Source organism: Pogoniulus pusillus, chromosome Z (assembly GCF_015220805.1).
Source record: "Pogoniulus pusillus isolate bPogPus1 chromosome Z, bPogPus1.pri, whole genome shotgun sequence".
NCBI classification, from domain to species: Eukaryota; Metazoa; Chordata; class Aves; order Piciformes; family Lybiidae; genus Pogoniulus; species Pogoniulus pusillus.
Genome location: NC_087309.1, coordinates 96,711,538 through 96,734,286, shown reverse-complemented (window position 1 = coordinate 96,734,286; position 22,749 = coordinate 96,711,538). Strand labels below are relative to the sequence as shown.

Genomic DNA, 22,749 nt, shown 5'->3' with positions numbered 1-22,749 from the left:
CCTCTCCTTTGCCAAAGAAGGTATTCAGCAACTCTGCCTCCTCTGCAACCTTAATTATCAGGGCTGCCACCTCATTCAGCAGTGGGCTCACACCTTCCCTATTTTTCCTTTTACTACTGATATATTTGAAGAAGCCCTTCTCATTATCTTTTACTTCCTTTGCCAGTTTTATTTTTATATGATTATAATGTATTTATCAGAGCATACTTTGGGGGAACACAGGGTTCATTACTCAATCCCCTCAGTCATCTCTAAATTATTCCCACAGCCAAGAGCATATGGGGACTGGAAACCTGTTTGCTCTTGTCACTGCTACCACAGACCAGTACTGGGAATGTCCTCCTTTGTCATCAACAGTTGAGGATACTGGCATAGCAATAGAAATGAATGCTCAGGGACTATCTTGCCTTTAACAAAGTGAAGTAGTGTTAGTTTGTTTTAGTCGTCTCAGTTTTAGTGAAAAAATATCTATTTTATATTGAATTCTTCAGGGCACAAATCTTTGTTCAGAGCAAAATATAATTAGCTGGTAACAAAACAATGAAGGGGGAAGGAGCTTGTAATGCTTTTCACCTTGATGTCTAAAAGGAAGCAAATCACTTTCCAAAGGATGTTTCAAAAAGCTGATCTTAGAAGCACTAAGATAGTGTAACCTCAGATATCAAAATACTAATTTCTGTCTATTCTTGAGGTAATTTTTATACTTTACACTGCCTATGCAAAATCAGTCCCTGCATGTACATGAGTTTATGGTAGATGTTCTTTGAGAGATAGTGAAGTTGCATGCTTTAACCATTTAGCCCCTGAGAATCTCCAGCATTCATATAACCTTACAAGGGGAGTTTTAAGGTACCTTCATCTAATATATCTGCAGTTTGTTGTAATTTTGCACTGCTTCCAAATGGCTTGAAACTCGGGGTCAGCAAATCTTTGGGAGGAAAGAGCGTTAATCTGTGCGGCAGTACTGCCAGCCAGGCGTCATGTAGTATTCCATCTTCTGTTTCTGCCTCCATTGCTTAAGTCATCAGCACAGCTGATTTTGGGGAGTAATGAAGCTTCATGGAATTTCCCCAGTGAGTAGCAATAACCTGTGCTCTGAAATGGTTTGGTCTAATAGATAACGAGTAAGAGGCAGCTTCCAAGGAATGGACACAATATGAGCAACTTCCCCCAGGCATGAACTTTTCAGTTTTCCTTAATTTCATGTATCAGTTCACAACAGGCTTTACGACAGGTACTGTATTTGTACAGCTACTGGGTGTTTGTTGACAAAGCAGACAGAAAGTGGTTGCAGCCGCGCGTTCATCCCTTTGAAAGGGATCCTCTCCCCGTTTACTGGGCTTGAAGCATACTGCTGCCCTCGCACACTGAAGCAGGCGCTGTCAAAATTTGCCTCTGAAAATACTGTTTTTAGGGGAACCTGTGATCTTTCTATCTTGCACTCAGCTCTCCAGAGCTTTCGTGAGGGGGCACAGGGTCTCTGCTAACCGGCGGGAATTCCAGAAAGGACCTACCCCAAGGCACGGCGGCCCGGCCGAGAGAGGGTACAGCCGCCTCGCCTTTCACCGCGCCGCCATCCTTTTCTCACACACCTTTACAGAGTATTTCCACTCCACCTCGAATACGCCCAGACGGCCTCCTCCCGGCAGCTTTTGGCCGGCGCAGGGCCGCAGCCCCCCACCGCCCGGTTTCCCGCGGACGCAGAGCGCCGCACGCGCGGGCGGCCAGCGGCTGAGCCGGAGGCGCGGCACAGCTCCGCCCGGCGTCACGTGCGCGCTGTCACGTGCTGCGTGCAGATGGCTGCGGCGGCGTCGCTTGCCGGGAGGCTGCGGCCCTGACGGGACCTGGTACCCTCGGCCTGACCCGGCTCGGGTCGGGTCGTACCAGCCCGCCATGGAGGTGTACATCCCCTCCTTCCGCTACGAGGAGAGCGAGCTGGAGCGGGGCTATACGGTGAGAGGCGGTGGGGCGGGAGACCCCAGCGCCTCATGGGGGCAATGTAGTGTTGGTGGCGGTGAGCGGTGTATGCGTCGGGGGCCAGGGCGCCATGCAGGTGCCGGTCCTGCAGGGCTGGCGGGCCGGGGCTGTCCTGCCTTGCCCAGGCCCTCTCGGCGCAGAAGAGGTGGTCTCGGCTCGTCGGGCATCTCCTGCCCCACGCGAGCTTTGCGCACTGGAGCAATTATGGCAGCTTTTAATAGATCACGGACAGAGGGTGGGGAAAGGCCTCTTGCAGCCTGGCACTGCTGCAACACACAGCTAGGTGTGGGTCGCAGGTCTGGGCTTTCCTGCGCAGAAGTCGGAGTGATTGCAGTGGAGGGCCGAACATGATGAGTAGTCTGGAGCTTCATGATGTCTCGCATGAGGAAAGGCTGAGAGCGATGAGAGAACTTGGAGAAGAGAGGGTTTAAGTAATCTTATTATTGTGTACCATTAGTGCTAATAATCTGAATGGAGGGAAGAGGGAGCCAGACTCTTCTCTTTGGTGCCCAGTGACAGAACAAGTAGCAGTAGGCACACATCCGAATACGGAGGGAATACCGTTTATACATAGAGGAAAATATTTTGTTCCCATTAGAGTGATCAAGCAGTGGCACAAGTTTCCCAGAGGACTGTAGTCTCGATCCTGGGAGGCTCTCAAAACCTGACTCTATATCGTCCTAAGTAGCCTGCTGTAGGTGACCTTGCTTGAGCAGAGGTATTAGTTCATGCAATTTTCAGAGGTCCTTTTCTGCTTCAGTGGTTTTGTTGTCCCATGGAGTTCTTGGACCATAGCACTTTAGTACATGCTGCTAGGTGGAGATGAAGATGCTCTGGACCAAGTCACAAGGCATTTAACTGAATGCCACTGGTCACAAATAGCTTTTTTTAAAAAAAAATCTGTTAATCACAGCATTATAGAATATCAGCTTGGAACGGATGTCAAGGATGATCTGTTTGAGCTTTTCTTGGGAAAACTATGGTCTAGATGAGATGGTCCAGAACCCTCTCCAGCTGTCCATTCACTAGTACTGAAGTGTTAAAAAATGCTAGGAAAAAAATCTAATTTTACAGAATCACCTGAAGATTGATCCGTGTAGGCAAAGTTACATGAAGCAAGTGCATTTATAGGATGCTGGTGTGTATTCTTTGGTCCTCTTTAGTATTTGGTCCTCGCAAGTATTTACAAGCTTCATAAACCACTGGAAGTATAACTGGATTAACATTACCATATCTTAGTTGAACTTAAATGCAAATTGCCCTCTACAACATGTTTGGCTGGAAAATACTCTGATTGAGTGTGGTTATGATAGCACAAACTGGTGCCAGCATGTTCCAATTTGAGTGGGTTAGTTGAAGTAACAATGATTTCTAAGATGTGTGTTTCACACAAATAGTTTGTTTTTTTTTATGTAGCACTGTACATTTTTAATATTTAAAGGAAAATTCTTTTATTATATCAGTCCTGGATATTTTTTTAATTTTTGTGACTGTTAGGCTGTGTATGCTTGAGACAAATCAGAAATTAAATTGTATCTTTCTTGAGGTGTTCCAAGAAAATTATCTTGAAAGTGAAGATGTTTGATTATTAGAGTGCTGCTGGTTATTGCAGACCTGTTTCTCTCAAGTAACTGGTGATGAGCCATATCATGCATCTGAAACTTGCTGTAGGTCTGTAGAGTTTGGTGATTGTTTCTGCCTGATTAGTTTGTGTCTTCAATTAGAAGAAGGAGGTTATATACCATATCCCATACAAAAATTATCTTATTTTATGCTGTTAGATGCATCAGTTCAAGGATTTATCTTATCATGAAACTACTAGAAACTGTAGCTAAAGGCAAAGAGAGGAATGTATGGAAGTCTGTTCTGATAATAACATATTTCCATGGACTATGCGTGGCTTATCCTAATGTAACTGTCAGTTTGTTGCATTGCTAAATAATTTGCAGAAGTATTGTTCCAAGCACAGAAATTAATGGCCACTATGAGTGCACTGTAAGTCGTCCCTCAAGTAAAACTGAGGTTAATGAGACCTTACCATTGCTCTGTAGTAGCTATGAAGATACTGTGTAAGCAGAGATATTTACCTAAGAAAAAAAACAGTAACATAGGAATTATGTTGCATTGAACAGAAAGTTGTTTGCGCTTGGGTGCTTGGAGCTTGTGAATGTTTCCCTGCCCAGATCACATCAGGTCACAGTCTTTTGGACATCATTATGTGGGGGTTAATGGTCAGAAGCTGTGAGTTTGGTAGATACTGCTGTAAATGTGGGGACTGCAGCATGTTGAAGACTTTGTGATTTAGTAGGTGTTTCACCAGTTCTGTGCTACCCGAATCTGATGAATTAGAAAAGTTGAGATAAGCAGAGAAAGTGACACTGAAGTATTGAATCTCTTTGAAGTGTAACTTCAGATTAAGGGGCATGAGTGCAGTCCTGGACTAGTGCAGTATGTCTGAGTGAAGTATGTTTTTTCCTATGAAATTATATTGGTAATTCAGTTATTTTTCATCATTAGGCTTATGTACAGTATTGATATTCAAAACAGTACCTCTCTGATGGACATAACTGGCAAACTGGTAACAATGGACAAGGGAAAAACACGAGATACTTAAATTTTTTCTTCAGTCTTCACTTGGAGGCTTTTTTCCTACACTTCCTGAGTCAAGACAGGAACTGGAGGAACTAAGTCCTTCCTGCTTTAAGAGAAGATTAGGTTTGTGACAACAGGAGGAGTCTGAACACACATAAGTCTCTTGGACCTGATAAGATGCATCCCAGAGTCCTGAGGGAATTTACTGATCTAGTTGCCAGGCCACTCTCCATTGTATCTGAAAAGCCATTGCAGTCAGGTGAAGGCCTCAGTGACTGGAAAAAGGACAACATCATCATGCCCATTTTTGCAGAAGGCAGAAAAGGCAGTTGACCTGTCAATCTCACCTCTATGCCTGGCAAGACTGTGGAGCAGATCCTCCTAGAAACTATGCTAAAGCATATGAAGGATGGGAAGGTGATTTGAGACAGCCAGCATGGCTTTACCACGGGCAAGTCCTGCTTGAGCAACCCAGTAGCCGTCTGTAATGGCATGACTACATCAGGGAGCAAAAGGAGACCTATGAATGTCATCTATCTGGACTTACATAAAGCCTTTGATATGGTCCGCTATAACACACTTCTTTCTAAATAGGAGAGATAAGGATTTGACGGGTATGGACTGATCAGATCATAAAGAATTCATTGGATGGTCACATGTAGCAGCTAGTGGTCAACAGCTCAATGTTCAGATGGAGATCAGTTGCAAATAGTGTAACTCAGGCATCTGTACTGGAGCCAGTGGTGTTTAATATCTTCATCAGTGACCTAGTGTGACTGAGTGCACCGTCATGAATTTTGTAGATTTTGTAGTAGAATTTTTTAGATTTTTGCAATTAACACAGCTGATGGATAAGATGCCATCTACATGGACCTGGGCAAGTTTGAGGAATGGTTCCATGTGAACCTTATGAGGTTCAAGAAGAACAAGTACAAGGTCCTGTACCTGCAGTAAGGCAAGCCTGAGTGTCATTGCAGGATGGGACATGAAGGGATTGAGTGCAGTTCTGTGGGAAATAACTTCGGGGGTACTAGTGCATGAAAAGCTGGACATTAGCTAGTAATGTGTACTTGTGGCCTGAAAGATAAACCATATTCTTGGCTGCATCAAAAGAATCATAGAATCAACCAGGTTGGAAGAGACCTCCAAGATCATCTAGTCTAACCTATCACCCAGCCCTAACCAATCAACTAGACCATGGCACTAAGTGCCTCATCCAGTCTTTTCTTGAAGACCCCCAGGGACGGTGCCTCCACCACCTCCCTGGGCAGCCCATTCCAATGGCAAATCACTCTCTCTGTGAAGAACTTCTTCCTAACATCCAGCCTATACCTACCCTGGCACAACTTGAGACTGTGTCCCCTTGTTCTTTTGCTGGTTGCCTGGGAGAAGAGGCCACCCCCCACCTGGCTACAATGCCCCTTCAGGTAGTTGTGGACAGTAATAAGATCACCCCTGAGCCTCCTCCAGGCTAAACAGGCCCAGCTCCCTCAACCTCTCCTCATAGGATTTGTGTTCCAGGCCCCTCACCAGCTTTGTTGCCCTTCTCTGGACATGTTCCAGCACCTCAACATCTTTCTTGAATTGAGGGGCCCAGAACTGGACACAGTACTCAAGGTGTGGCCTGACCAGTGCTGAGTACAGGGGCAGAATAACCTCCCTTGTCCTACTGGCCACACTGTACCTGATGCAGGCCAGGATGCCATTGGCTCTCTTGGCCACCTGGGCACACTGCTGGCTCATCTTCAGCTTACTATCTATCAGTACCCCCAGGTCCCTTTCCTCCTGGCTGCTCTCCAGCCACTCAGTCCCCAGCCTATAGCGCTGCTTGGGGTTGTTGTGGCAAGCATAGTCAAGCAGAGTAAAGGAGTGACTCTGCCCTTTGAATCTGCTCTGGTTGAAATGCTACCTGGACTGTTGTGCCCAGCTCTGGTATCTTCAGTACAAGAAAGAGATGGACCTGTTGGAATAGGTCCCAAGAAGGGCCACAAAAATCATCTGAGGGTTGGAGCACCTCTCCTATGACAAAAGGCTTAGAAAGTTGGGGTTATACCCTGGAGAACAGTAGCATCTGGAGAGACCTTTTTGTGGCCTTTCAGTACTTACAGGGGACCTGTAAGAAAGATGGGGACAGTTTTTTTTCTAACAGAGCCAGTTGTAATAGAAGAAGGGGTGATTGTTTTTAAACTGACAGATGGTGGATTCAGACTAATTGTAAGGATTTTTTTTTTTGCAGTGAGAATGGTGAGACGCTGAAACAGGTTATCCTGAAAGGTGGTAGATTTCTTGTCCCTGAAAACACTCAAGGTCAAGTTGGGTGTGATCTGAGCAGCCCAATCTAGTCAGTGTCCCTGCTCAGTGCAAAGAGGTTGGAACTAGATGACCTTTAAAGATCCCTTCTAACCGAAAACATTCAATGAATCTGAGTGCTACTTTACACAGTTGATCTTTTGTTATTCTCCTTCCCAGAATTGCTAACTTGCTCAGATTTTTTTTTTTTTTTAGTAGCTGAACCAAGAACCTATCAGAGATTATGTGATTCATAGCAGGAAAGGACAATGAATCCTAGGAAAGATAGAAGAAGATTGCCCACATGCTAGACCATAAACATACCAGAGAGTTACAGAAGATGTCTTCTACACTGTGACTTTCTGGGGCTATTGCATAAAAACAGGATTGAAGAATAAGTTTTTGAGAAGTGTAATGATGTTCATCCTAGTTTCTGTGCCAGAAACAGTGATGGTGGTGGCCTTCTCCATGAAATGAGAGACTGGAAGGAGACTCATTACTCTTTACAGTGGCTTTTTATGGGTACCAAAACTTGTTTTCCTGGCATCTCTGGGTTTCTAGCTCCTTATCTGTAGCTCAACAGAACCCAGTTTGTTTTGGATTCAGCCTGCCACTTTATATTTGCACTGCCAGAGAAGGAAAGACACAAAAAGAGTGTTTGTCCTTTTCTTTAATAAACTTCATTACCAGCTTGCAGGTTTGTTTCTAGATTACTTTCCCTGAAACTTATTGTTTCAGATTAATTTCTAGGTGGAACTAGGAAAATGGAATGGGCAGGCACCCATCAGCCACCAGTTAGCTGACAAACAGTATTCAGTTTTGTGGAAAGTGTGGAAGTGACTTGCCATGAAAACAGGAAACTTCTTCTTAGCTTCAAAAGGAAAGCTACACAGAAATTAATAGAAATTATAGAGTGTTGGCTACTTAAAAACCGTTTTAGGAAGAGGAAATATGAGCAAGAAAAAAAAAGAGGAAAATGTCTATAATGCAACAGCAGAGATAGGGCTCTGTCAACATAGTGAATGGGAAGTAAATTTCTTTTGATTTTGTTTCAGGATCTCAGCTTTACTGAAGCACTCTTATCTATGATATTAAACCTTCAAAGCCTTTTTTCCCATCACCACATCCCCTTCCTCCACTAAAATAAGTAAATAAATTAATGAATGAATAAATAAAGTAAGCTTGTACTTGTTCCAGTTTTGTTTCGAGTATGCATAAAAAGATGAAACACAGAATAAGAAAATGTCCATTGTGGACAAGTAGATCTCATTGTCAGTTTAAATTGATGACACTACCTTCCAGACTATTGAGCCTGTGCTAATAAATGCAACAGTTGTTCATAATTTGGCAGTGAATGACCTTTAAATGTAGGCGCTTACTAAGGATGTCCCTAGAGAACAATTCAACTTCAAAATGACACCCATGTGTTCTTGTTATCATTTAAATATGCTTCTTTTGTCAATAACAGAATAATAAATACTAGTTAAATTTCTGATGTTGATTCAGATGCTAGGAAACTTACTGAATAAATTAGTGTACATTTGATTTATATTGACCAGAAAAATTTTACAGGGGTGTATCGCAGGTCAAGGTGACATACATTTAAATGTGTTGTAGAGCAGAGGGCATACTTGACTGACACATGTGCTTAGTACATTTTTAATTAACACTTCCAATTCTGCTCCCCAAATTGCTCCTGGAGTTGCAGATGTTGTGAAAGTAAGATACAACGTGTAAGATCCTGAAGAACTATGGATTTTTTGGAAGTCCATAGAGTGTACTTTCATAAAAGAAGGAGTTAAATTACTAGACTATACTGTTGTTTATGGAAGTATGAAACTACAAGAAATTAAAGTTTGTTATAGCTTATGTATTTCAGCACTGCTGTCAATGTGAGTCAAAACAGGGAGTCATTAGGTTTCTTCCATTTGAAGCCTAAGTATAAGCCACAACAACAAGTGATGGGGGAATATTTTTAAGTATGTTGGATGGGTTAATGATTTGAATAAATTATATAAAAATACTTTGAAACATTACTATTCGTATCCTTTTACTGAGTCTCTAGGCTGTGTTAGCTTGGTAGTTTCAAAACTTAACAGACACTATGTGCTTTGAGCATGAAATCTGCCGGTATGAAGGCATCTTGCTTGCTAATCTGGCTTGTACTAGCTCACCATATGTGTGTCACAAGTCCTGCTGAAATCAGTGACAGATCAGCTACTCCAATTTTAAGGAAGTTAAACAGAAAAATTAGATTTGTTACATCAATCAGACTTTTTACATTATCATAATGTCTTCATAAAGAATTTTTAAATGTCTTGCTTGCTCCACAAGGTAGTTAAAGTCTGTCTGTACAGATCATTTTCTGTCCTACATGAGAAGATGAAGGAGGATGAAAGGTAATTTATGAGATGCCAATTATTCTGTGATGTCAAACAATGGAGTTTTAAGTATTGAGGGTTTTTTATTCCAATGAAGAAGCAGGTGTTAGTGGAAGAAATAGATCTAATGATTTAGTCCAAAGATTGCTGCTACTGAAAATACTTCTAAAAAATTGTTTTTATTAACTCATGCATTTGTCAGTAATGATGATTGAATTTCTTTTCATCAGCTTTCCTGTTGATAGACTTTAAGAAAATAATATGAAACTTAACCATTTGGTATGCAACAGGAGCTTGAGGAGTATAAAGTAAGACATGGAGAGTTTTTTTGTGGATGTAAAGGTGGCTAAAGCAGAAACTGGAAGGAGGTAAAACCAAAGTGAGAAACTGACTGAATATATACATAACAGTCAGTTAAAGCTATTTCTGGTTTTCTGTGTTTCATCTACTTCAAGGTGTACACAGATCAGACACAGACATACAGTTCCAGTGATGTCTAATTGTTGTGCATTTGCTCAACTCCCCTTGATTAACAGTTGTGAAATCCTAGTGGAAAGGGCCATGTAAGATTTCTCTCAGCAGGAAATGACTTTTGATGTATTCCTGGAGGGGGTCAGAAGTAGGATAAAGAAGCAGCAGCATGATTGCCTTATCAATTTACCACCTGCAAGACCAACAGTTGACACATTCTGTCAGTAAACCATAACTGCAAAATGTCTGATGCCCAATTATCTTCCAAGATCTAGTTTTGATGAAGAAATTACATTTTTAGAAAGATAGGTAGTAGCAGAGCATTTAAACCTGCATCATAATAAAGGCACGCTTGACTTTCATTAAATCTTTGAGAGGTAGTAGTGGTAAAACTTTATTAATAATTTGATACTGCTGATTAAACAATTTCACCACAATATTCATACTTATCTGATTCTTCTGGTGTTTTCTGTCTGCACAGCATCAACTCACGATACTTATAAAATCTTGTCAAGAATAGTGTTAAGCATATATATATATATATATATATATATATATATATTCATTATTTATTTCCCTGGAGTAAGAACACATCAGACTTCAAAATGCAACATGAGAGAAGCTGCAATAGACCTCTTCCTTTTTATATAACTGTTAACACATGTCATAATAGGTCTTTCAGATTTTTAATGTCTGACGGAATTCATTCCAGGTTTACTTGGTAATTGGTTTTCAATGGCTTGGCATTTATGAGGTTATTCTGGAATCTCAGTATATGATAGTATTTATGTTAGGTGTCTGTTGAATCCTGAAGAAGCTGAAGATGTACTTTGTGCCTACAACAGTGACTAGATTTTTAATTCAGTATTGCAGGAGCAGTTTCAGAAAGGTGACTTTTCAATAATAGATTGAGGGATTTTTGGAATAATTAGAAACCTTTGGTGCAAATTCGTCAAAGCACTACGATTTAAAATTATCCATTAGAAAATACCACCAGATGTCCACCTACTTAGAGATTTTAATTTTTGCAGGCTTTATGAACAATGTTGTCTGTGTTGCTAATTTACATGTTCCTTGACCTTAGCTGTCTATCTTTTTAAGTTCCTTTGTGAAAATTTATGTAGAGGAATTAAGAAGATAACTTGTATGGAGGCTGAGTATATGTAATGGGTTCTGTAATGATTATCTTTGAATTCACAAGAAATAGCAAATAAAGGACACTTTGTACTGCAGTTTAGTGACCTATTTGTGTTTCTTGCTTAATAGGTTACTGAGGACAAAGTTTAGTGAAATTTGTCCCAGCCCTGACAAAGTAAAGAATGTGCCTTCTGGTGCCCTGGCAGTGAGGAGAACCATAGAGAAGACAGGCTTGTGTGGTAGAGGACTTGGTGGTAGAATTTCAGTGCTGCATTAGGGTACAGTGGTAATCCTTTGTTAGCTATGCACCATGGGATGGGCTGATGGAGAGGAATGGGCTGATGGAGACTTTCCAGCTACTGCATTTCAGATACTGTTATTGTGAGGAACTATTATTTCTCCCATTTATGAGAATTTTATGAGAACTTGTATCAACATTTATTTTCAATTTTCTGTGAGACTGAACATTTTGTGGCTTGGGGAAGGCTGAAACAGCATTTTGTAGAGCATTCTGGAAGGGAATTTTAGTGACAGAGCAGAAGCGTCGTCACTCCTTTTGAAAGATGCATTGTCTTTTTAATGGGAAATGAAACAAAAAGTGTATGTAGTCTGTTAAACTGTTATTTCTTAGATATTCTGATGAGAAAGATCTTGTAGGCAGAACATGGATACTGCCTTTCTGTGAACAGTTTTTAGAAGTAGTATTTCAACTGTATATCATTATAAACACTTTGCATGAGCCGGGTGCTGCACTTTGGCCACAACAACCCCATGCAGATCTACAGGCTAGGGTCAGAGTGGCTGGAGAGCAGCCAAACAGAAAAGAATCTGGGGGTGCTGATTGATACCCCCCTGAACATGAGCCAGCAGTGTGCCCAGGTGGCCAAGAGGGCCAGTGGCATCCTGGCCTGCATCAAGAATGGTGTGGCCAGCAGGAGCAGGGAGGTCATTCTGCCCCTATACTCTGCACTGGTTAGACCACACCTTGAGTAATGTGTCCAGTTCTGGACCCCTCAGTTTAAGAAGGACATTGAGATGCTTGAGCATGTCCAAAGAAGGGCAGCGAGGCTGGTGAGAGGCCTCGAGCACAAGCCCTACGAGGAGAGGCTGAGGGAACTGGGGTTGTTTAGCCTGGAGAAGAGGAGGCTCAGGGGAGAGCTTATTGCTGTCTACAACTACCTGAGGGGTGGTTGTGGCCAGGAGGAGGTTGCTCTCTTCTCTCAGGTGGCCAGCCTAGAACAAGAGGACACAGTCTCAAGCTGCGCCGGGGGAAATTTAGGCTGGAGGTGAGGAGAAAGTTCTTCCCTGAGAGAGTCATTGGACACTGGAATGGGCTGCCCGGGGAGGTGGTGGAGTCGCCGTCCCTGGGGCTGTTCAAGGCAGGATTGGACGTGGCACTTGGTGCCATGGTCTAGGCTTGAGCTCTGTGGTAAAGGGTTGGACTTGATGATGTATGAGGTCTCTTCCAACCTTGGTGATACTGTGATGTCATAAAGCAATAAACATTGTGTGGTTGCTGCTTTTTTTTTCTTCCTTTCCCTTTATTTCTTACACAGTAGTAGTGTCTGGATACTTTTGGCTTTGAAATAGGATGTGACACAAAATGCATACCACAAGAAAGATGCACTGTCTACCTCTATTCCACTAAACAAAATAAGAGTATTTTCTCTTACTCATTTGCTGGTGCAGTGAGAGCTCCACCTCCTGTTCAAAACAGTCTTCAGTTTAAAAAATGTATAAACAGGAATTTAGATGCTTTTGAATGTTGAAGCTGCCACCAGTCTAGCTAAGCTTATAGGAGATGACAGCCAAACCTGCACTGTGTCTTCCAGTTAGTCTATTATTTATTTGTATGTCACAGTATTTATGGGTCCCTGTTAAGACCAGGGTCTCTAGGTGACAGTTGTTGAATTGTGTACAAGGTACACAGAGTTTTGAAAATCATTCTTGAAAGGGATTGCTACAGTTGGTGGTAGTCATTTGCCTGGTGAAGTGTGATACCTATCTAAAATGGTATTATTATTGTTCATTACTCAATTCTTTAATGTAGTAGAAATTATATTAAACACTTTTGAAAGTCTTTTCTCTCATTAGACTTCTTTGAAAACCATGAGATAAGCATTGCTGATCTTCAGTATTTTATTATTTATTTCCTTTGTCTCTCTTGTAATTGATTCACTTTTAAAAAATGGATTCCCTATTTTATACCAGTGCAAAAGGTATTTGTGTGCTACAGTATCTCCAAATTGGAAATTAATGAATTTTAGAGCTTTTCTATCATCTTTTACATAAGGACAAACACTCTTGATTATGTGGTGAAACAATCAATTGTTCTGCAGCAAGTTTGTATTGACTACAATGAAAAGTGACCATATGTACTTCAGCTGACTGCTTTTGCTTCTGGTCTTACACAATACTGTTTCTTTGCACCTAGATTCCCTTCCATGTTCTTTAATTAGCAATCGAGTTCTTTCCAGGATTAGGACTCCCTGGGTGTCTTCCTTGTAGTTAAGCTGTGATGGTGATAACAGTCTAACTTCCTTGTTCTTTTGAGGTGTGGAAACACACAGAATGTGTCTTCAGTTTATTCATAAATTAATAGATTAACAGATTTATAATAATGCCAGAGAATGTTATAAAAATATTTAGTTTGCCTGAAAGATTTGAAGAAATGAATATTCATGAAAAAAATGCAAATAAAATCTGGAGCTGAATGCTATGCCTTTACAGAATCAGAAAATATATTCGTCTGTTGCTTTTCTGATTTCTTTGTAATTCTAAGAAAAATTGTGTCCCATGATGACATATGCTACATGAAACTCCAAATCACTCCATTCTTAAAAGCAGGTTAGAGAACATTTATAAAACAGATTTTAGTTAAAATCCATTTCCCCTGTGAAAACCTAGTTTCCATTTTAACATTGTAGTGAGGAGGCATAAACCAGTAAAAATCTAAAACATCTATTTTTGGTTTTGAACAGAAAGAAGTCTTTTTCAGAGTGCTGAGAATGTGGATGTGCAATTGGTAAGAGTACAGTATTTGCACTGTTTCTTCTGCAGGCTTTTAAAATTCCTGTTTGACACAGTGATTGCAAAACTCAAGTAGATTCTGAAGTATAGCTGAGTATGCTTTTTTTTTTCCTTTCCGTGTTTCTTCTCTATATCAAAATGAATTCCCTTCGGTTCTACCTTCCCGTGGCAGAAATACTGTGATGTCAGACTTCCAGGTTCCGTCATAAATTCTTAGTACTAGTTGGTAAGAAGGAAATGGTATTTTCAGATGTGTTTTAAAACGACTTGTTAAGAACTTGTTAGTAGTGTTACTGAGAACAGAAATTGTTTCTTCTCAAATAAGACAATCCTTATGTTGGCTTGAACTAGAGACTAAGAAACTTATAGAAGTCCAGAACTTACAGCTAAGAAGACCTTTAAAATTTTCCTTTTAAGTTTTGGTGCTTATTTGTTAATATATACTTATGGGGGAAATAAAGGAAATACATTACTGGGAATCAGAAACAGATTTTTTTTTCCCTCTAAATGTACTTAGTCTTTATATTCAAACTTTTTTTCCCACCACTACTAGATGGTTTGTGTCTGATTGCAGCTTTAGAAAACATAGTTCTGCAGCCAAAAAAAATGGTGCCATCTGGTTTCTAATATGGAACTCAAAAGCTTGATTTTCGTCTAGCTTTTGGGAGAGGGGGAAAAAAGCATTTTTACTGAAACAAATTATTCTGTAAACTAAGAAATCATGTTTTTTTCTTTGTTTTTTTTTTTTTTTTTTTTTTTCTCCTCCAAAGTGTGGCTGTTAGGAATATCATTGCACTTTTTAAATTCACTGGCCAGGATGTTACCATTAACACAAAACTTGCCTAACTGTTTAGATATTTAAATAATACATGTTGTGAACTGATACAGAAAATGCAGTTACTGTGGTTTCTGTCTGTGAGAGAACTGGCAACATCTTGTACATTCAGAACTTTTTTTTACAACTAAATTGTCAAAAAATTACTGATTTGAAAGGTGGTAAAAACTTGCTTATAGTGATCACAGATGTAACTGTTATCTGTTACAGGCTAAGAACTTAATGCCCCATTTCTCAAATGAGTTTTTACAATAAGGAGATAGCTGTATCACACTCTTAAGTGAAAAGCTCATGAACTTGCCTGCATGGTTATTTCCAACCTCTACTCTTCTAACAAGCTCCCAAAGTTGTTGTTGCTTATAAAGTGGAAAATGGACCTGATAAAAATGTTTAGTCTGCAGGGCTGTGTTTTATTTATCATATCACAAAAGAACAATGTTTTGTGCATCATGGTCAAAATAGAAGCGACCTTGCTTGTTCATGAGTGCTCAAAGCCTAGAGATAAGAAGCAAAATAATAGAGTACAATAGAAAGAGTGTAGTGTAATTATTTGTGGCTTGTCAAGTGAAGCCCTCTCAGGCCCCAAGTGATTCAAATCTGGGAACTCTGCACAATTCTGTACACTAAGCGTAGCCAGCATCAGAGAAATCTCACCCAGCTTCTCCGACAGTACTGAAATTGCATCAGTTTGTCATGCACTGAGCATGCCAGCTTCACACAATATCATTTGCTTGCAAATGGGCCTGGCCCCAATGCCCTGAGACACATTCTTTGGTATCTGACTCTTGGCCTGTGATTTGTCATGTCTCTAGTGCTATCGGCGTAAAGTAATTTTAATAGATTCTGATGGTTTGCTTGTGGAAGGTAAAGAATGCACTACAGATTGTGTCAGGTAGCTTTCTATGGCATGTAGCATGGTGGAGGCCCTCATGGTGATGATAGCCAAACAAAGAATGTGGAGAAATGAGAACTCTATTTTGAATGGTATTTAATGCACCCCTTCTCAACACCTTACTGTGGACATCCTTGCTAACTCTGCAGGTTCAAGAACATAGCAGCTCAAAAAAGCAGTGGTTTTCATGATTAAGAGTTGTTTACTAATGGAATATGTAGCTAAAAATCAGTGGATTTGTTTCTTCATATCCAAGAAGAATATGCAAGATATGTTAAAAAATTGATTTCCAGGGGCTCAACCTTTTTTTTTCCCCCTTTGTGTGTAGTGCTGTGTGAATTGTTTGTACAAGTTAGTACTAATTTATTTAGCAATTATGTTATTTAATATTGTACAATTTATACTGAAATCTATCTTGTGTAAAGTTACACAGATATGGTCTGGAATACATATTTTGGAAGAATTGTAATTGCAATAGTTATTTGACAGTGATCGTGTTGCAATACAAAGTGAGTATATGGCTTTTATTTTTACTCTGACACCACGGAGATGAGATTATTTTGCCATTGACATCTCTGATCTTTACATCATTTTTTTTCAGCTGACTTCCTTAATTGATTACTACTTTGGTGTTGGAGCCTGCAGCATGGCTTTCTAGAATTCTGCTGACACCAATCGATTAATGTGAAAGTGTTAATGTTACTGATTTCATCTAAGAAACATTCAAAGCCATGTCAGTAATCTGTTCTTAAAAATGGCCAGATCATTGAATCATGTTGTTTAGACCATGTTAGTTTGGGTTAACAAGGATTTCTCTTGAAAACCAAAAAAAGTGCCTCTTTAGGGAATCCTTTGGGAAGAGCAGATTTTTATTCAGTGGTGGTACATTAGAATAGCATACGTGCACATGCCTTAATGTTTAACAGACTGATTTAAAATATGTTGTTATTAATATTTATGACATCTCTGAGGAATTTATAAAAATGCTTGAGCACAAACTATTTCTTTTTAGTTTTACCTAGGGAATTCCTGACAGCGATGTAACTCTGAGCACCCCGCTAGCAAGTCTCTGCACTCCTGCTACTTGCTTTCTCACTGTAGCTTCCACATTTGCTTAGTAGCTTTGCATAGCTAAGCAAAATTTTAAAATGAGCTTGCATTTTCCCCTTTCCTGTTCTAAATATATTCAGAAAAATACTGGTGCGTTAGGCAGTTCTTCAGTTCTGAGTTGGGATCAAAACTTGCTGTTCAATATTGCACATGAAAAAAAAAAGGAAGGAAGTTCCTTTTTAAGCATGGTGTAGGCCAGTTTTTGAAAGATGTTTTGCTTCTATTTCTTGGTGATGTTTTTTTGTAGGATGTCTTCTTAAAACAATACATCTTTTTGCAGAGCCTCAGCTTATGCATATTTGTGCATAACTAATAAAGTTCAGTCTTATGTCCTACTTAAAATATGTGGTTGGTTCTGGAAAGTGCAGATTAGATCCAGTGAACATGCTGTTAACACAGTTTTTGTTTGTGCTGAAGGCAGTCTAAATCCATTGCCACTAAGGAAACATCCAAACCAATGAATTACTGTGGTCAGTGTAATCACCTGGTATTGGACAAGTGCAGAACATGGATGTCATACACACGTGTTTGTGTGTGTGTCTGCTGATGTGCAGAAGGCATGTGTCAGCAATGGAAGAGTTTATTGGATTGTATTTCAGAGATGAGTTGGTGGGTTAAAGTAAGAGTCTACTTATTTAAATTTGCCATCAGCACCATGGTGGAGTGACTGTGGAATCACCCTGGAGAACAAGAATATAACTAAAACTGATTTTTGTCAGTTAGATGGAGTATTTAAGAAAGGAAAATGGGTTGCTAATACAATAGGAAGTGGTGCCAGGTGCTATATTCATAAAAAATAATCAGCACAGAGTAAGATCCAACGAATTAGGTAACAGATCTCCATGAAAAGACCTGGGACTTAGCATTCATTGCAAGATGGCCATCTCACTGTTGTCATGCTGTTGCAGAAAAAACAAATTCATATTGAGGTTTCAGGAGGTGAATGTAAAAAAGAGGTCAATGGTAAGAAGTGTATACTAAGTGTGGAGTACTATGTACAATTTCAGGTACTACATTCCAGGAAATGTAGTGAGCGTGTGGGAAAGAATGTCCACAGGAGAATGCAGTGTCAGAGGAAATATGATGTGTTACTCTGTTTCTGTATCTCTGATCAATGCAAAATACAAAATACGCCATGGTCTGTTTAGATTGAAAAGAGTACACTGAGAAGGAACTTCATAACAGTCCTAAGTAACATGAAAGGCTGGTTTAAAAAAAAAAAAAAAGAAAAGAGGCAATCAGTCTGTGGATGGAAGATGCTGTGTTCCTATGCCATGCAATTTCCTGTTCTATCCACTAAAAATAAGAAAAAGTAATCATGAAATGGTGCTGAGTAATAGAGATACTGCAGCACCAGAATATCCTTCAGGACTCGGGTATGGAAACTCCACCTGTGCAAGATATAGGTGTTTCTGCCAAGAGCAAGAATAATATAATTAGTCCTGCCTGGAATAATATAATTAGTTCTGCCTGGAGGCGGAAGGGTGAATAGATCTGAGATCTTTCAGTACTGGACAATAGTATGCAGAAAAAAACAATGTAAGCAAATTGTGTCAACATTCTGAAGCCCAGCTGGTCATTTCTGAGCAAGCTCTTCCTCAAGTTTCTTTTTATGAGCCTCCCTTGACCCTCAGTAATCATCCTTTGTAGTATTTCAAAAGTTTGACCTTCATCCATGGCCTGGCCTCTTAAAACTTACAGATTCTATGGCTTTCTAGAACTGTTAAAAATTCACCCAAAGTAGCTCTGTTCTCCTGAGAAATGTAGGAGCATCTCATGCTGGAACAGTTTCTGAAACAATCATAAGCTTCTCCATCTCTGTTTCTACATGCAGAATAAACAGAATTTGTTAGTTTACTTGAGAGCCTTTTGCAAGTTTGTCCTGGGAAGTAATAATTCTTTTCTGCTCCCAGCTTTAAATTTTGAGGTGACAGCAGTGGACTTGTCACATCATATATTCTCCTTTTTTTCCTTTTTTAAACACTGCTAATATTATTCAGTAAAATGTTTGCATTCAATCTTGGTTAGTATTTCAGAATTGAACCACTATATTTGTTTCCATAATTCTAAATGTGCAACAAAGGGAGTTACAGAACATTAGGAACAACATCTCCCTCTATAAGCCACTCAGGAAACTGCAAAAAGCCAGTGCCACTCTTACCCTCAGTACACTTCTTCCTCTGTATAATATCTGCCATAAAATGAAAGCTTTCTAAACATGTAAATTGTTGGATGAGTAGCTTAAGGTGTCTAGATTGGTGGCTTAGCCAATCCCAATCCAGTTCTTTTCCTCATGTCTCTGTTAAAAACGGACACATTTTTTGCAGGAGGAAAAAGCCATGCAGAAGCTGTTGCCAGAGTTAATACCTGAAAAGCATGGACCATTCCACCATAATACTCTCTCAGATGAAGAGGCATGAAAGTAGACTGTACTAGTTCAGAAGATCAGTTTTCAGGTTTGCTAATGCCTGAGATAACAGAGCAGAGACCAAGCATTTGCTACTTACTCTAAAATGTTTTCAGGCATTGATCGAATAATTATATTTTTTAAGAGAGTATTGCAAAGGGATTTTTTTGACAACTGTTATTGCCAAGTTACATGCTTCTCTCTGCAGAACTTACTATCACCTAGTCTTGCAGTTGGTTAATGAATTAGTCAAGTGCTTACTTTTAAATTCATGGAATGAGCTGCTGCTTGTCAGGATGTGCTTCAGTGCTCAAAATATCACTGTCATCTCCTTTTACTGATGTTTCTTGCATGTTCACTGGTAATGCAGACGTTGTCTCTGCCCCACGGCGGAAGGCTGTGATGACTTTCTGCTAGTAAAGTTCTTGTATGCTTGTTTCCATGTGCCTTCTGTTGAGCACTGACATGCTCCATTGCATCACAGACCGTATACTCTGTCAGAAGTCACAGAGCAAAGCAATACAATGGTACTCTGCCATCTGCTCTTTTAGTTCTCTTAGCCAGTAACATCTACAGATAGTTTACTTAATTCTTTATGTACATAATTATTTTATTACCCATGTTTACAGAATCACAGAAACATTCAGGTTGGAAAAGTCCCTTGGGATCACGAAGTCCAGCCAGTAATCCTGCTCTACAAGATTCACTCCTAGACCATAACCTCAAGCACCACATCTATGTAACCTTTAAGCAGAAAAAGAGTTGCAGATGTTTGCCCGTAATACCAGGGAAATCACTGAAGAATCTTCGACACAGGCTTGGTGCAAAATACTGAAAGTGCAACAGGATGGTGGTGTACCTCTATCCTGAACACTGAATACAAGCTCTTGTATTCCACTGCTATTGTTAGTGTTAGCAAGATGTTTGATACTAAATTATTTTAAAACTCCTAATATGCAAGAATTTGGGTCGCTAACAATGAACATGATTACAGTGAAAAAATATTTTTTCCTCAGAACTCAGGCAGACAGTTTGTGAATTTATTAACATAGAAAAGTGAGGCTATATTGGGCAGTGTGGTAAGATGGCAACACAAGTCAGCATTTATTCAGTCCTCAGTTACAAGCTCATTTTTACCTTTTGCATTACAACAGTTCTTCTAATATGTAGATAATAAAATATGGTTCTATTTACAAATCATGAGCAAACTTGATTTATGACTCTCCAGGGAAAGCAGGTTAGCAGCCAAGTAACTTTGTCTGATGCTGACATTCACTGACTGTGGTCCTTTTGTTGGCCTCAGTGCTGGATCACCCAAACACTAGTAACAGAAGATTTAACTTTTGACTTCTGACCAGTATCTTCATGGGTGGTTTTAGCCAGAGAGCTCAGTGCCTTCACAAGCTGCCTGGATACTGGGGGGGGGGTCAGAAGAGACAAAAATGCCATAGGAACACACTCTAAGAAGGCGCTGACTCTGGAAATCCTCCAGTCAGCCAAATATGCTCTTATACCCACACAGTCACACCATGGCTTCCCATGGTGGTACAGAGATCAGGGCTGAAACTAATGCAGATAAAAAGCTGGCTCATGATGTAGTAGCACATCTGATAATGAAGCTGTCTTGACAACAGCTTTGACACTGAGTTACTTTCTATTACCACAAAGAGGAAATTTGGATTTCTAATAGACTTAGTGCCCTTCACTTGGTGTACACAGCTCAGAAATTTAAGAAGTCCCCTTTGTAGAAAGCTTTGGTTTGTAAAGGACCCATGGGCAGGGACAACTTTAACACTTTCACTGACAGGATGTCCACAACTTCTCTTGGGTAACCTGTTCCAGTGTCTTGCCACCTCCATATAGAAATTGTTCCCTATGGCCAATCTAGATATGTCCTCTCACAGTTTAAATCCATTGCCCCTTCTCTTGTCACTATAGGCCTTGCTGAAAAGTCTCTCTCTGTCTTTCTTATAGCCCCATTTAATTATTGAAAGGCCACCAAAAAATCTTCTGGAGTTTTCTCCAGGCTGAAGAACTCCAGTCTGCCTTCGTAGGAAAGGTGCTGTGCCAGATAATTTTTCTGGTACTCCTCTGGACCTGCTTCAACATGTCACAGAGTAATACAGGGTGGAAGAGACCTCTGAATATCATCTAGTCCAACCCCCATGCTAGAGCAAGTTGCAGAGGGTGGCATCCTGGTGGGTTTTGAATGACTTCAGAGATGGAGCCTCCCACACCTCTCTGGGCAGCCTATTCCAGTGCTTTGCCACCTTCAGAGAAATTGCTGCCTGTGTTTAGATGGAGCCTTCTGTGTTGAAGTTGTGCTTGTTACATCTTGTTCTGTCACTGAGCACCACTGAAGAAAGAATGTCCCCTGTCCTTCACACACCCACCCTGTATTTATAAGTATGGATAAGATCCCCCCCCTCAGTCTTCTCTAGGCTGAAAAAGCCCAAGTCCCCCAGCCTTTCTTCTAGTCTCCTAATCATCTTCATAGCTTTTTGACATACCCTTTCAAGCAGTTCCATGTCCGTGAACCAAGGAGCCCAAAGCTGGGCATAATACTACAGGTGCAGAATAGAGGAGGAGGAGAACCTCCCTTGACCTGCTGAGACACTTCCTTATGTACTCCAGGATGCCATTTGCCTTCTTGGTCACAAAGGCATATTACTGGCTCGTAGTCATCCTGTTGTCCATCAGGACTCCCAGGTCTTTTTCCTTGCATCTTTCATGTGCTGAGAATCTTAGAGCTGGATGTAGTACTTCAGGTGGGGTTTCACCCGAGTGAAATAGAGGGGGTGAATCACCTCTTTTGACTTGCTGGCCATGCTACTTCTGATGCGGCCCTGGATATGATTTTTCTTCCGGGCTGTGAGTGCAGATTGCCAGTTCACATCCAGTTTATCATTTGCCAGTACTCCCAAATCCTTCTTCACAGGATTGTTCTCAATCTCTTTGTTCTCCTGCCTGTATTGATACTGAAAGTTTCCACAACCCAGATGCAGCACCTTGAGCTTGGTCTTGTTGAACCTCATGAGGTCCACACGGGGTCACTTCTGCACTGATGAGATCTTATTTGGAGTACTGTGTCCAGCTTTGGGGCCCTCAGCACAAGAGACATGGACCGGCTGGAGTGGGTCCAGAGAAGAGCTGCAAAGATGACCAAAGGGCTGGAGTACCTCTCCTGTGAAGACAAACTGAAAGAAATTCGAACTGTTCAGCCCAGAGAGGAGAAGTCTCTAGAGAGACTTTTTAACTACATTTCAATATCTGAAGTGGAACTACAGGAGAGGCTGGGGAAGGACAGTTAAGAAAGGTATGTAGCGATAGGATGAAGTGCAATGGTTTTAAACTGGAGCAGTCTAGATTTAGATTAGACATAAAGAAGAAGTTCTTTGCAATGATAGTGGTAAATGTTGGACCAGGTGCTCACGGATGTAATTCAGGCTCCATCCCTTGAGTCATTCAAGATCAGGCTTGAAGTGGCCCTGGACAGCCTGATCTATTTGAAGGTGTCTATGTTTACTGTAATGGGGTTGGACAAGATGGCCTATGAGGCTTCCATCCAACCCAATGCAATCTGTGGTTCAGGTCTGTGACCAGATATGTTCTTCAGGCCTGGGATCAA

At 40.6% G+C, this 22,749-nt stretch overlaps 1 protein-coding gene across 1 annotated transcript in view; it reads left to right on the top strand.

Moving 5' to 3' along the window:
* Positions 1–1,787: 1,787 nt before the first annotated feature.
* Positions 1,788–22,749, top strand: part of SNX24 (sorting nexin 24) — a 111,792-nt gene continuing 90,830 nt past the window's right edge. Inside the window, exon 1 of the mRNA XM_064176415.1 lies at positions 1,788–1,953. Coding sequence (XP_064032485.1) covers positions 1,894–1,953 — 60 coding nt within the window. The 5' untranslated portion in view covers positions 1,788–1,893. The remainder of the gene's footprint in view (positions 1,954–22,749) is intronic.